The sequence below is a fragment of the Saprolegnia parasitica genome (genome assembly GCF_000151545.1).
Source record: "Saprolegnia parasitica CBS 223.65 unplaced genomic scaffold supercont2.298, whole genome shotgun sequence".
Classification (NCBI taxonomy): domain Eukaryota; phylum Oomycota; class Saprolegniomycetes; order Saprolegniales; family Saprolegniaceae; genus Saprolegnia; species Saprolegnia parasitica.
In genome coordinates this window covers 1-13380 of record NW_012156692.1, presented here as the reverse complement: position 1 = coordinate 13380, position 13380 = coordinate 1, and the positions used below count along the sequence as shown (strand labels likewise).

General features: G+C 57.3%; 7 protein-coding genes across 7 annotated transcripts; 4 read left to right on the top strand and 3 right to left on the bottom strand.

Moving 5' to 3' along the window:
* Positions 1–249, top strand: SPRG_16437 (hypothetical protein; the record flags this gene model as incomplete). The annotated part of the gene is made up of 1 exon (XM_012355746.1): positions 1–249. A coding segment is annotated over one exon (249 nt), but the record flags the coding sequence as incomplete, so codon positions are not given.
* Positions 250–273: 24 nt separating this feature from the next.
* Positions 274–613, bottom strand: SPRG_16436 (hypothetical protein; the record flags this gene model as incomplete). Its single annotated transcript, XM_012355745.1, has 2 exons — positions 274–295; positions 318–613. The coding sequence occupies 2 exons, from the start codon at positions 611–613 to the stop codon at positions 274–276; spliced, it is 318 nt and encodes a 105-aa protein (XP_012211135.1).
* Positions 614–919: 306 nt separating this feature from the next.
* On the bottom strand, positions 920–2879 carry SPRG_16435 (hypothetical protein; the record flags this gene model as incomplete). The annotated part of the gene is made up of 9 exons (XM_012355744.1): positions 920–1235; positions 1289–1387; positions 1434–1556; positions 1607–1699; positions 1759–1878; positions 1927–2145; positions 2198–2641; positions 2700–2785; positions 2831–2879. The coding sequence occupies 9 exons, from the start codon at positions 2877–2879 to the stop codon at positions 987–989; spliced, it is 1482 nt and encodes a 493-aa protein (XP_012211134.1). The 3' UTR covers positions 920–986.
* Positions 2880–3508: 629 nt separating this feature from the next.
* On the top strand, positions 3509–5519 carry SPRG_16434 (hypothetical protein; the record flags this gene model as incomplete). Its single annotated transcript, XM_012355743.1, has 8 exons — positions 3509–3557; positions 3601–3683; positions 3734–4210; positions 4267–4356; positions 4751–4852; positions 4903–5025; positions 5074–5169; positions 5219–5519. The coding sequence occupies 8 exons, from the start codon at positions 3509–3511 to the stop codon at positions 5411–5413; spliced, it is 1215 nt and encodes a 404-aa protein (XP_012211133.1). The 3' UTR covers positions 5414–5519.
* Positions 5520–7390: 1871 nt separating this feature from the next.
* SPRG_16433 (hypothetical protein) lies at positions 7391–9968 on the top strand (the record flags this gene model as incomplete). Its single annotated transcript, XM_012355742.1, has 3 exons — positions 7391–7921; positions 8296–8459; positions 8505–9968. 3 exons carry the CDS (start codon positions 7391–7393, stop codon positions 9844–9846), a joined length of 2037 nt encoding a protein of 678 aa, XP_012211132.1. The 3' UTR covers positions 9847–9968.
* A 447-nt stretch (positions 9969–10415) lies between these two features.
* On the top strand, positions 10416–12583 carry SPRG_16432 (hypothetical protein; the record flags this gene model as incomplete). The annotated part of the gene is made up of 3 exons (XM_012355741.1): positions 10416–11017; positions 11309–12208; positions 12262–12583. The coding sequence occupies 3 exons, from the start codon at positions 10416–10418 to the stop codon at positions 12581–12583; spliced, it is 1824 nt and encodes a 607-aa protein (XP_012211131.1).
* A 315-nt stretch (positions 12584–12898) lies between these two features.
* On the bottom strand, positions 12899–13298 carry SPRG_16431 (hypothetical protein; the record flags this gene model as incomplete). The annotated part of the gene is made up of 1 exon (XM_012355740.1): positions 12899–13298. The coding sequence occupies exon 1, from the start codon at positions 13271–13273 to the stop codon at positions 12899–12901; it is 375 nt and encodes a 124-aa protein (XP_012211130.1). The 5' UTR covers positions 13274–13298.
* Between the last annotated feature and the right edge of the window lie 82 nt (positions 13299–13380).

Below are 13380 nucleotides of genomic sequence, written 5' to 3'. Positions count from 1 at the left end.
CTCTCGGACACGGACCTCCAAGTGGTCTGCGAAGTGCTCAACGCGCTCTTTGATATCTACAGCGACGAGCAGTACGACGAGGTGTTTTTCCGCCTCAACTTTCTCGCGTCGCTCGAGCACGTGAGCGCGGGCATGAAGGCCAAGATCAAGGCCGAGGCCAAGACGCTGGACCGCGACCTTGTCGGCCACGCGAAGGAGACGCGCCTCAACCTCCTCCGCTTCATCAAGTACAAGAAGCAGCACCGCTAAGACCAATTCCAATGTCATTTTATGTCAGCGCTTTGGCGTCGACCAGCTGCGTCTTTTGGCAGCGGTACCCGAGCCGGATGAGACGCATCGCGGCGCGGTCGCCGTTGTACTCGACCGTCTTGGTCGGCCAGTACGTGACCGCGGCGTCGAACGGCCCGTTGACGTACCACCGAATGCCGGTCGTGCCAAAGACGTCCCCGAGGCAGGTCGGCAGCGTCAAGACCGCGGTCGTCGTGCTGCTCTCGGCCGTCGCTGACGTCATGACGCTGACTTGCGACGTCACGGTCGTGTTGCAAAAGCACTCGACGAGGTACGGGTCGGCGGCGGCAGCGCCCAGCAGAAGCGCAAGCACGACGCTGGCCATGTGCAGTTACTATGGATACAACGCGTTGAACGTGAAACGACGGTGGGTAAACGCGTTAAACGAAGCACCGACAGGTCATTCTGTCGCACGAGACGCGACGTCAAGGACCCCTTGATTTTCTTGCACGAAGGAAGAATGGCACTACGCTTACCATGACCGCACGGCGGCTACGTTGTAGAGGGTAGCTCTGCACTGTAAAAAGCAGACCAGCACCAAGACCGAGCGACCAAGATGACGACCAGCTCGTATTTCGGCAAGTCCACTGCCCCAAACGGCTAGCAACCTGCCTCGCACAAACAAATGACCTGATTTTCAATCTCATGACATTGGATTTTAAACTTTTGGATGCACAAAAACAACACGAATTTTTCACTCAAAGCAAGAGCCAGTCGTCCGAGGCGTCGTCCGTGATGGCGAGCGTCTCCATGGCTTGCACGGGCGGCGCATGGAGCAATGCATCGAGAATGCTTTGGTCCAGCGCACTCAAATCGATGCGCTGCACGGGCTCGGACTTGCCCGCCATCGGTGCGTACGAGATGGACGGCAAGCCAAGGACCGAGAGCATGTGCCCGCCGTCGTCGCAGTCGCGTGCGAGGGCATATACGTGTGCATCGTACGAGCTCTACATCATACTCGTATGAGCGATGCGCGCATCCGTCCATGTCGCTAGTGCACCGGCGGGCGGGACGTGGCCTCGGCTTGGTGCGCGACCAAGACGAGCACGACTTCGTACAAGCGACGTTCGATCGCCACCGTCATGGCCGACGTCTCGCCCTATTAGTACATTCTGCGTGTGTTGCATCCAAAGAGTATGAGCTACGTCGATGGCTTTATGGATGTCGACGCCAGCGCCGCGCTCGAGCAAAAGGACGACGTGGGCGAGGACCGTGTCGGCGTCGAGAACGCACGAGATGCAGTAGAGGAGGACGCTGTGGCTACGACCCTGCTCAACCATGTCAGCGTCTCGACGCCACAACGAGATAAAGTATGTACACTGGCGACGGCGCTGGCCCCGGCCTCGAGCAGCTGCAGCGCAATTTCGGGCTCGTTGCAGTCGTACGCGACCGAGAGGGGAGATACCATTCCCTATTAGACAGACATAGTATGAGCCAGTGTCGATCGTAGAGTATCGCATTAGGTTGTACCGCCTTCCATGCAAAGAGCGCATTGAGGTCGTCGTCCGCGCGCATGTGCTGCAGAAAGCATTGGATGATGTCGGGCGCTCCGCGCGCGATGGCTAGCAGCAGCGCGTTTCCGCCATCTTCCTACACCAGGCATTCTCGATCCGCGCAGCTTGTATGCAACGGGTGTACCGAGAGCGCACGCACGCCGCGTGCGAGGAGGAAGCGAAGCATGTCCATATCGCCCGCTTCCATCGCACGATACAACACGGAGTGGCTGGTAGTGAGAAGGAACCCCACGCGCGCTGCGTCCATTGCTTCAAAGGACGCGCCGTGGGCAAGGAGCACGTCGATGATGGGAAAGTACCGCTTCTGCACGGCCAAGTGCAGTGCGACGCCACCGGTTGCCGGCTACAAGTAGCGGTAAGAGATCTAGCTAACGGAACGGAGTGGGTTGGCGTACGGTGAGAGCGCCGCGGTGCAGCGCGTCCATGACACCAATCGTCAAGCCCTTCTCAATGGCATCGTAGAGCAGGTCCTGCGGCACCGACGCAGACACCGTAAACGTCATGCGGTGGTGCAGTAGCGGCGCGTCGCCTTCGAAGAAAAAGACATCGCAAGGACGCGGCAAGGTCGGGGCGCATGGCAGCGATGCCAAAGCGACGCGCCACGAGTACTCGATGCCCGGCTGGAACGGACCGTGCAGCGTGTGGTCGACGTGTGCTACGCTGCTTGACGCTTCGTCGTAGAGACAGTGCACGAGACGCAGCGACGAGATAGGGCGGCTCGTGCGAAAATGGTAGGTGCCGATGCACCCGTCTTGGCTCACTGGGCACGCGACGTGCAGGTGGCCGTACGCGTCGTCCAAGCACTGCGAGAGCGACTGGTTGCAGGCCGCGCAGCCAATCTACAGTAGTGATATGTGTTCTTATTTGACCTACGCGCAGTGGGCGAGGAGCCTTTACGGTGGCAAACGGTGCGTCACTCCACGGCAATGTCAAGTGCAAACTCGTCAAGGCCATCGCCGGGTCGTTCCATGGCGCAGCGTGCCCTACACCAGTTGTCGAACAACTGTGGATGACGAGACTGGACGGACCAACAAGAGGCCGCTCGAGTGCGAGGGCGTGGCTGACTGTGAATGACATGGCTCGACGGGTAGCCGTTAAAATGGATTGTGAGATTGGATTTGGAGCGCTGATCTGCATCTTGTGTTGCCAGATCTCGCCATGAAGTACAAGTGCATATGACGTTGTTGTATGGCAGCACTAAAACCACTCAACCTTTTGCCTCGCCACAGAATGATTGCGCTAACGTGCAGCTTCACGTGACCAAAATTTGGTCATCGGGCAATCGCCACTTTACCTTATTTCATTTAATGCCGTAAGCCAACTAACCTCTGATATGCAAGAAGATTATGTGGAAGGTTCCTACGTTTCGACAAGACCTACCATAAGGGTTCCATCCTCGTCTCTGAGGCTCAGTGACGAGGAAGGAACCCAGTGACTGAGGTCACTAGCCTTCCTTGCCATCGACAGTCACTGCAGCGTTCGATTCTGCCTCATCTGGCAATGACAACCAACGACATCTCACAGGGCATAATGGTATCCACTACCATGCGAGTTGATGCCTGCCGCGACTTGATAAAAGGAATCCGCACTAAGATCTCAAATGACTATCATTCTATTCCGACTCGACACGGATTGGTCCAATCTAAATCGCAGCCTTGCGATTGGTCCATCACGTTGCACGTTCACCAACCCACCCACAATCCAAGATGCTTTCTCCGGACGACGCCCGAGCGCGCACATCGCCGCTGCCCGACGGTGCGACGTGCGTAGGCGGATGCGAGCCCCACGTCCCTCGTAGGCACAGAGCTACTTGCGTCGCCCGGCCTCCGCTTCGACGCCTTTGCCATCACGGACGTTGGAAAGTGCAAGACCTTTTTCAAGGTAAATGGCCGAATCTATTACTCGCTGGCCATTTTATGGGCGCAAAATAGACGGGCTGCGCCGTGTGCGCGGAGGCCTCGCTCTCGCTCACGCTGCACGAGACGTCGGGGCGCATCCAATGCCTGCTTCCCGACGCCTTTTGGACCAGCCACGATTTCATGTACCTCGTCGACTTTACGAGCGACGCTGCGCGTACCAATGTACACTTCGTGCAGTGCATCTACCTCGGCGACCACTGCATCGTTGAGTCGTTTTCGTTCGGCGCGATCGAGCCCAATGTCGCGTACCGTTGGGAGGTGGAGTGGATGAACCCCTTCTACTGTGCGACCAACACACGAGACTTGCCGAGCGACGTCTTTTACTTTGACGAAAACACGCTGCTCGCGCACCACCGTCTGTCGTTTGCGTCAATGTCCAAGGTCGACGGCGACCGTACAACCCAGTTCTTTAGCGCGTTGGGGGCCGGGGCGCTTCCGTCGATTCGCACGGCGTTGCACAACCTCGCCTATGTCCCACCTCTCTACAAGGTCCCCACTTCGTACTACGCGATACGGACGCTCACGCCGCGTCTGGCAACCTATAGCACAGCTCGGACGACCTCTTTGACTTGATTGATCGCGGCGCGTTCGACGTCGTTCGGCTTCTCGTCGACCACGGTGCCACGCTCTCGGGGGTGACACTAAATTCGCATCCGACCGGTTTCTTAACGAGCGCGGTATGGTAGACGTGTAGTGACCGGCTCCTCGCCCGCGCCCTCGATCGAAGTGACGTCGAGATGCTGAGTTACGCACTCGAATATGGCGCAAACGTCCAGTCGACCATCTTTGTACGATGCTAAAAAAGCGGCCAACTGAGACTCCATTTCTCGGTGTAGGGACAAACGCTGCTCCAGCGTATGGTGTTGACTGGCAATGAGGCCATGGTCGAGGCGCTCGTGAACGCGGGGGCATACCTCGGCAATCCCTGCGATCTCCATGACAGCAACCGCCGTAATTGCTCCCAGCGCTGCGAGGTATGAGGTCACATCCTAGCATGAGATTTGTGGTGCGTATCCTCTGGATGGATAGGCCGCCGAAGCGCCCTTGGTCGCAGCGTATACGAGCAACCAGCCTTGCATGGCGCAGCTCCTCCTGGACCTCCACGCACCGATCGACGTGGTCCAGAAAGCCGTGCGTCTTGTGGCATCACGCTCTCGTTCACTGACAGCAACACGATGTAGGCCCCTCGCAACGTCCTCCTGGCGCTCTGTCTACTGCATCTGACGGACAAGTGCGCGCGCCGGTGGCACATCCTGCAGCTCCTCGAGCGAGGCGCCGCCACCACCATCCGCAAGCCGAACCAGGTACCATAACCCTAACCTCACTTTGATGTATACCCTTGGATGTAAAAGGGCGGGATGACACCGTATGCGCTGGCCACGTCAATGGATGAAGCCATGATTCTCGAGAGCTTTGACTTTTACACGAAAGCGACCTCCGACACACCGGTAGCACCCCTGTTGTATGCCATCCAAGTGGCCCACGAGACGCGTGTAGCCAGACGACGACGACGCTGCGGATCTGTGCTGGCAGAGTCTCGCGACGGCCTGGCGTCTGCAAACGAGCACTTCATTGGAGCGATCGCCGCAAGGCAGCGGCTCCTCCGTCTACGAGTACGACTCGGACGTGCCCAGCGGCGAGAGCGACGACGACTGGACGCTTGTCGACGACTACGTGGACACCGTCAACTAGACTAGATGACGCTATTCCCAACGGAACACCCACGAATCGGCCATATTAGCCTGATCAGACTGCATTCCGTCCGCTCTGCAAAGTTAACACCCAGACCCCGATCCACCGTGGTCGCGCGTAGCTTGGACGCTGCTTACCGACACTCCAGGCCTAACGCTGCACATACTAGTACGTCGTCCATCGTCGGCGCCAGCACTCCTTGACCCTCCCAGCGCTGGCGCTTCTCCTGCTGCGCTTCCAGCCCGCACTCTTCCATCCACGCCCCTCCCATCGGCCTGCGCATCTCTCGTTCATGCGTCGAGCGTTCTCTTCCGCGCTGCGTTTTTCGCTCCCGCACTAAGAGGCCTGGTGCGCGCTGTCAGCCAATCCATAGCGATAACGATAGCTATAGCTGCAACTCGCATTGGAGCACATCGTTTGGCAACTACCCGTTGAATGGTGGGACTATAACACACGTGTGCCTGTTATATCGAAGAAAGAGAAGAGAAGGAGGAAGTTCGATATGACGTGGCGATCTTGTGCAAGCGGTACTGTGCAATCGGTGCTGTGCGCACGGCAATTGTGCAACATGGCATTCAGCTCTTGTTTTCATGCTGGTTTTGTATACCTCTGTGGTACCTCATATCCTTACATGGACATTGAACTAGAGCGTTTACTCCGTCGAACATCAATCCACCAATGTGGGCTTGCGCAATGATGCTGCTACCGGGGTGCCTTTCTCGATAGTAGTGCCTTGTGTACGACCTGATATGGCGGCTCGTAGAGTCTTTAGATACCACAGCCCTACAGTAGTGTATAGATCGTGACGACTTTCTCGAGCATCATGTACTGCTTAATGTGCGTATTTTTCATGAGGATCGCGAGACCGTAGCTCGGGTTGATGCGTGTGGCAAGGCTGACATCAACCCGTGGAATCGATTAAGGCACCGACCACTGAGGAACAACAATGTACTAGTACCACTGAAGAACAACAATGCACTGTCCGCCATGCCATAATGGGTCGCGGCTTCGCTTCCTCTGAGCGGCAATAAAGCAAGCTCACTCGCGCTCCATGTCGCCAAGCGCCAGTGTGCAGAAGCGCCAAAACGCTTGCGCGAAGATCGCGATCTGACAGCTTCGAACTTCGTGTTAATGAATTATTTCTTTTCGACCAATGCGGGTGTTGCTTTTAACCAAAATCAGCCAATGCGGATGCCCCAAGGCAGTGTTCAAAGATTTTAGACCAATGCGCGTGCGGGATTTTTCCCACCATCAAATTAGAGCTTTCCCATCGTGGCGACATCGACGAAGCACACCGCTAAAATACGAGGAAATGTGATTATAAAGCGGTTCGCTATAGCTATGGCGGTGGCGCGTTATAACCACCGTCGGCAAGGTCGAGACTGCTCGTCCCGCAAAGCCTGTTCGTCCCGCCGAGCCTGCTCGTCCCGCCGCGCAGAACGCCTCATTATTTTCTCGAAAATGGCCCCTGCCTCCCGAGGTCGCCGGTTCGAACCCGACGCGCCGATTTTTCTATCCCCATTCGGACACGAATGTCACTGAAGTTGGTCACCATAATGAGGCTACCGGTACGCTCGGCAAGTGCCACAAGGAACACATGGATGAAGCAACATGAAAACGGCATATGCCGAAAACTCGGGCGTACCGGAAATTAGGACGACCCTAGATAGGAGCCGTAAAAACCGAGTATACTCATTCCAACAATAACAGCGATAGAAGGGCAACTGTCGAAGGACATGCCGATAAACGATGGGACGATGGGACGTCCTACGAAACTACCCCGGTAGATCTTCTCTTCTTCTCTCCTTCGGTTTTATTAGGCACGTTTGTTAGGTCCCCACAATCTATGCGGTAGTTGTCGAAAGGGCTCACTCCAACTTTGGTAGCCTGGTTTCCACCTGCCTTGCACGATTGTACGCTTCCTTGTGCCGTGTCTTGCCGAACGCCTCTCCAAGTGCCTTTACAAGTCTCTAAGAAATGAGCCGCGTCCAGCCCGCAGGTCCGTGGCAGTACGATCTCGACGCTGCATCTCGTCTCTGGTCGCAACGAAAGGTGGCTATCGCAGGACTCGTTTACCTCTGGTCGGCCATGGCCATTGGCGCCTACTACCTCGTTCTCCTCTCGCGCAGCTTTGCCAACGACCTCTGGTGGCCGAGCTTCAACACAACGGGGTACCAGCTCTTTCTCGTCGATGCCATCAACCATGCCTTGGAGCAGCGTCTCTCGGGTGTCGTGGACCTCACGCAGCTGGTCATGCCCAAGTCCTATGGCGCAACGCAGCTGCCAGTGCCCCACCCGACCCGCGCGCGGGCTCTCTTACTTACTGAGCTCACATCCATCGAGTATGCGATCCTGAACATTCGCAACATGAGCGCTGATCAATCCATGATGCTACCCACGCTCTTCTGCTATGTGGACTTTGGTCAGCGCTGGGAGCTCGCCCACACAGTCGCTCGCCAGACACGGTGCAAGGAGCGATACCACTTCAACGGCGCCATCTATCTGGACGTAATTCTTCGCAATGTGCAGTGGGCTAGTCTCATGGATGCCTACGGCGATTGGCTCGATCCAGCAGTCTTTGCTGCCGTGAACGCATCAGGCAGCCACGGTCAAGAATGGCTCACCGCGACAGCAAGTGTCAACCTCTCTCTTGTCGACGAAGCTACGCATTGGCGGTCGTATGGCGTGACGCGGTTTGAGTTGCAGTGGCAAAACTATGTCTTCACAGGCCTTCAGTCGACCATGACAGTCGTCAACGCACTCGGAATGGCGACAACCATCGAAGTACAACGATCCACCTTCGCACATGGGTCCTGGACCTCCAGCATTTTCAACGTTTGTTCATCAACGAGATCTATATCGCCGCCATCCTATGTGGCCAGAGCCTCGTGCGTCATTCAACCAACTACATTATGGAGGCGCAGTGCATCTACGCTACGACACCTGGCTTTGAAGGATTCGTCGGCCTTAGTGACGATCGCGGCCGCTTTGTCCAACAAACGGGACTCGTGCGCGACGCCATCGGACCGTTTTTGTCCGTCGACCTGTTCGTCTTGCCCCCGCCTACTGCATTGTTGAATGCTATCACAAGCTTTCAACGCGTGCTTTACCAAGCGGTGCAAGCCAACGCCACAGCCGCTCGCGAATATGAACAGCTCCCAGCACTCTCGGCGCGACCACTACCAGCGACGTGGGATGCGGACGAGTACCTCTATTACGGTGGCAACCCCATGTGCTTGAGCGGAATCGGGCGCACCTACGTGCAGTCTGCCTTTACGTTTGGCGACGCATGCAGTCAGCCATCGTCGGCAACCATGGTAGCCCAGCCATCCGCCCTTCTCTTTGCTCTGAGCTTGAGCGGACCCAGCGTATCACCGACGGATATCTGCATCTCCGTGGTCTCAGCCAGCGACGATTGCATTCGTCAAGTGACCAAAGCCATCGACCTCACAACGTCTCTGAGCTTGACCAACGAGACGCTCTCATCCGCACTGACCGCTGAGATCAGCGACATGCAAGTGAGTCTCATGCAGTTTGCCTCGGATCAGAACGGCTCCGAGTGGACACTGCTCACAGCACCCATCTTGCACGACGGCCATCCGCTTGGCTGGGTCTACGCCTACGAGTGGGCCACCGGTGTGCGGGAAGTCGTCTCGTTTGAAGGCGACAATGACACGCTTGTGCTGATCTCCGACGCCTATCAGAGCATTGGGACCCAAGACCCGAACACGGCGCCGCTGAGCCAAGCGTCCACAATCGTCTTCTACATGCTGCTCTACTCGTCCGTGGTCTTGGTCGTGATTGCTGTAGCGTGCACAGTGCTGGCTGTACGCTCCCGCTTGGCGTTTGCGGGTCAGAACTTGTTTGTGTTTCATCGCGTGGCTGCGTCGACGTGGCTCGGGCGACCGCTGATGTTTCTTCGTGGCGCCTGCGCGCTGTTGCTTCTTAGCACCGCCCCCGTGACACTGACGCAAACCAATGGGATCTCGGCGCTTGCAAGCTCGGGCCGTCCGTTCTATGCAACAATCGTGCTGGCAGGCGAAGCCAACTGGATCATGTACGTCATGTACGAGTGCCAGCTCGTGTTTCATCCCGATGGCTCGATGGGTGCGGCGGCCGTCGTCTGGTGCATCTACAGCCTTCTTGATGTGCTTGCACCGGTCACCATAGCCGCCACGCTAGAGCGCAATTGCTACAGCACCGAGTACTTCTACACGCTGATGTGCACGAATGGCTCCATCTCAATTGGCAGCTCGCAGCGTCTCTACGTTCTGCTCGGTATCCAAGGCGCTAGCCTTCTTATCGCGATCTGCTGGCGACATCATCGCACACGAGTCGACTGTCGACGCCCGATCACCGTTCTTTTCTCTGGTGTCGCGAACGCACTGCTCCATCACGAGCTCGATGACATCGGCTACGTCCTTACGGGCTGATTCCGCTGCAGCACGGTCGCGTCTTCTTTGACGTCAAGCTTTGGGTTGCAGTGCATGTGGCTCAAGCGCCTGTAGCATCGGCCATCGTTGCAGCTGAGCCAGTGCGCAAGCCATCGATGTCGTGGTGTGGGCGTCTTGCTGCTGTCGCTGGCTTCGTCTATGTTCTGGCTGCTGTCAGTAGCAGCTACTCGTACTTGCAGATCGCCAAGAGCACCCTAGTCAACGACCTCATCTGGCCCGGCTTCAACCTCTCGAGCACTCACGTCTTTTTGACGAGCTTCTTTTGGGGTCGCATCGCCATGAGCCATACGGACAACGACTTCAAGCTCACTGATCCTTCTATCAACGCGGTCGCTTCAACAGACGCATCGTTCACGAGTTCACCAGCCCACTTTGGTGCTCGCATGCAATACTCGACTCTGACTACGCTCGTTGATGCTGTGCAAGGTCTACGAGCCACCGATGCTTGTGACGCACCCTGGATCTTCACACCGTACTGCTACCTTGACTTTGATGGCATCTGGGACATGGCTGTCACCGCCAAGCGCCAAGCTCGCTGTCGTCGCACCATGGCAACTAACGCTGCCGTGTACCTCGAGTCGCTGCTTCGCAACGTCGAGTGGGACGACTGGGTCGCATGCTGGGGCCCTTCGTTCGACTCTGCCTTTGGCAACGATCTCTCAACGACGCGCCAAGGACAAGTGTTCCTCGCCTCAGTGAGCCAACCACGCGTCTCTGTCGCAGACGAAGTCGCCTACTGGCAGCGCTACGGCCTCCAGTCGTACGAGCTGCAGTGGCAAAACTTCAAAATCATCGGACTTGACAACACATACAGCATCGTCAATGCGCTCGGTCTCACATACCCGTTCACGCTCCAGCGCAGCCAGGGCCAGTTTCGGCTCGAGTTTCAGACCACATACAAGCTCTACTGGTCGCTCGCTAACGACCTGGCCAACCTGCAAAACCAGACGAGTTTGCTGCGGTCGTCTCCTGTCTTTGCATACGCCAACACATCGTTGGAAGATGTCTACTTGGCGAACGCCACCTTTCTGACGGCGCCGCTGCCAGCAGGGTACGCAGTCGTCGGTGCAGCGCTGGGTCCGTTTGGTGCGATTGATGCCAAGTACGTCGAAGTGCCGCCGGTCGTCCGCGCCGTAGCTCGGGACATCATGTCGGCTGTCGCGACGCACCGTGCAAGCTCCGTGAGCTTGCAAACCGCCTACGCAAGACTGCCAGTAAGCTTTTTGAAAATGCTCGTTCCAGCGCCTTGGTTACAGCTCGATTTCTATACCATGGGGGGTTCCCTTCTCTGCCCAAACTTATATTCGAGTTCGAGTCCGATCGCGGCGGGCCTCTTACGTCTTTTCCTCTTTGAGAGCAAATGCACGGGTGGCGCGATCTTCTCGACGTTTTCTTCGACGCTGGATGGCTGGGTATTTGCGGCTCTTCTATCAAACACTAGCACCATTGACGACCACTGCCTGCAAGTGCCGAGTGCAGTCGCCGAGTGCGAGGCCACTCTAACGGCCGTCACGCAATGGACGTCGACGATGGCGCCACTCCACATACCGTCGCAGTCGGTGGCTATGGACGCGCTTGTGGCGCTCAACATCTCCCTCATGCAGTACGGATATCTCGACGCAACATCCCCTCTCGCACTCTTCACGACGCCGATTCTGGACGAGAATTTCGTCTTTTTTGGCTCGATGTTTGTGCTAGAGTGGCTCCGCGGCGAGCGAGATGTCGTTACATTTACAGGCGACAACGGATCGCTCACACTGCTCTCGGACCTCGTCATCGAAGCGGTCGAGCCGGTCGAAGCCGCCGAGCTCTCTTCGACGTTTGCTCTCTACGCTCATGCCACCGTGCAGTACATCACCTACGTTATGGCAGGTCTCGCTGCCGTTGCAGGTGTTTACATTGTCGTCAGCCGCGGCCGCATCGAAGGACTCAACATGCTCGAGCTCAGTCGCGTCGGCGGCATCGTCTGGGTGGGTCGCCCGCTCTTGGTCGTACGGAGTGTTTCTGCGCTCTGTCTCTTGTCGACGGCGACGTCGCTGTCGCTACACTATCCAAGCCCGCACCTGGTGTCGTTTGCGACCGAGGCCTCGTCAGCGCTGACAACGTGCTTGGCAGCTAGCGAGGTCACGTGGCTCGTTGGTATTCTCAACGACATTTTCCTCGTGACGACGCGCGAGCACTCGACTCGCTACACCACCATCAACAGTGTGCTTGTGTGGGCAATGGCAGCGTGTCTAACAACCCTCCGACCCGTTCATCACAAGGCCAATATGGACTTTCGTTGCGTCCCCACGGCACTGGACCTCCAAGTCACGTGCTCGACCGGCACCATCGCGATCGGGTTTCAGGATCGCGTCCTGCTCTTGATCCTCATCATTGTCGTCTGCAACGGAGCTGCTACGGCCTCGTGCGGAGCCTGTGGCCCGTGTCGGCGTCCGTCCGCCGCAGTGAGTCGCTCCTGCTCACGGCCGGCGCCAAGTTTCTCTTTTCGCACGACGGCTGGCTGCTCGGCGATGTCTACTACATGGATCGCGCGTCGGCGCTGCTGAGCGGCCTCGTGACGGTCTCATGGCGCGGCTCTCTACTGGTCTTTGACGTCAAAACGTGGCGGCTCCAGCCAATGTATACAAAGAAGCTGGCCGCCGAGCTCGTGCTTTCTCCTCGGCTCGCAACGGCACTACCGCTTCCCGACACGCCGATCGAGGACCTTGTATGAGACTTGTCCTTTCATCAAAATTGATCAGCAGTTGATGGGACTGACTCCATATGAGCGAACGCCAGGCCATTGAATCCGTGGGTCCCCCAAAACCAGCTATTTGACAATGAGATCCATGCTAATCGAGCCACATCGAGCTATTATGCCCTTCCTTTCTTCTTTTCGCACCGAGACTCGAATCCAGAGCAGCAAAACCGAAATGGGCGTGGTAAGGACTATTCTAGTATAGGACAGGGAATCTGACGTCCGTCGACAACCAACGCAAGGGCAAATTCTCTCTCCTAGTTTGTACGTGTTTTTATCGATGAAATGGTCTTAATTGATGTGGATGCGCTGGATCTCGCGGCCCACCTTGGCCATGGGCGTCCGGCTGTGCAGCTGCACAAAGTTGTCGGAGAGCACGAAGTCGCCTTTTCGCCACTGGTGGGAGTAGCAAAACGTGGCGTCGTAGAGCAGCGGCACCAGAGTCTCAAAGCACCACGCTTGCTCGGTTGCGTACTCGTCCTCGGAGCCTCCGTCCTTTTTCTGGATCGTGATCGTCGTCGGCTGGTACTCGGTGCGATCGGCCCCCCACGGTTCATGGAAGCGCAAGATCTCCTCGCCCGTCACGGGGTGGCGGCTCACAATGTCTGCGTAGTGGGTGAGGCTGGCCGACCCGTACATGGCGTTGGCAGCGGTCTGCGCCGTCATGCGCAAGCCTCGCAGTCGATCGACGTCATTGGCGGGCAGCGCGGCGAGGAGTCGACGCGAGTCGACAAAGAGCGTGCGTCCGTTCGTGTCGTCGTCCGGGTCGGGGT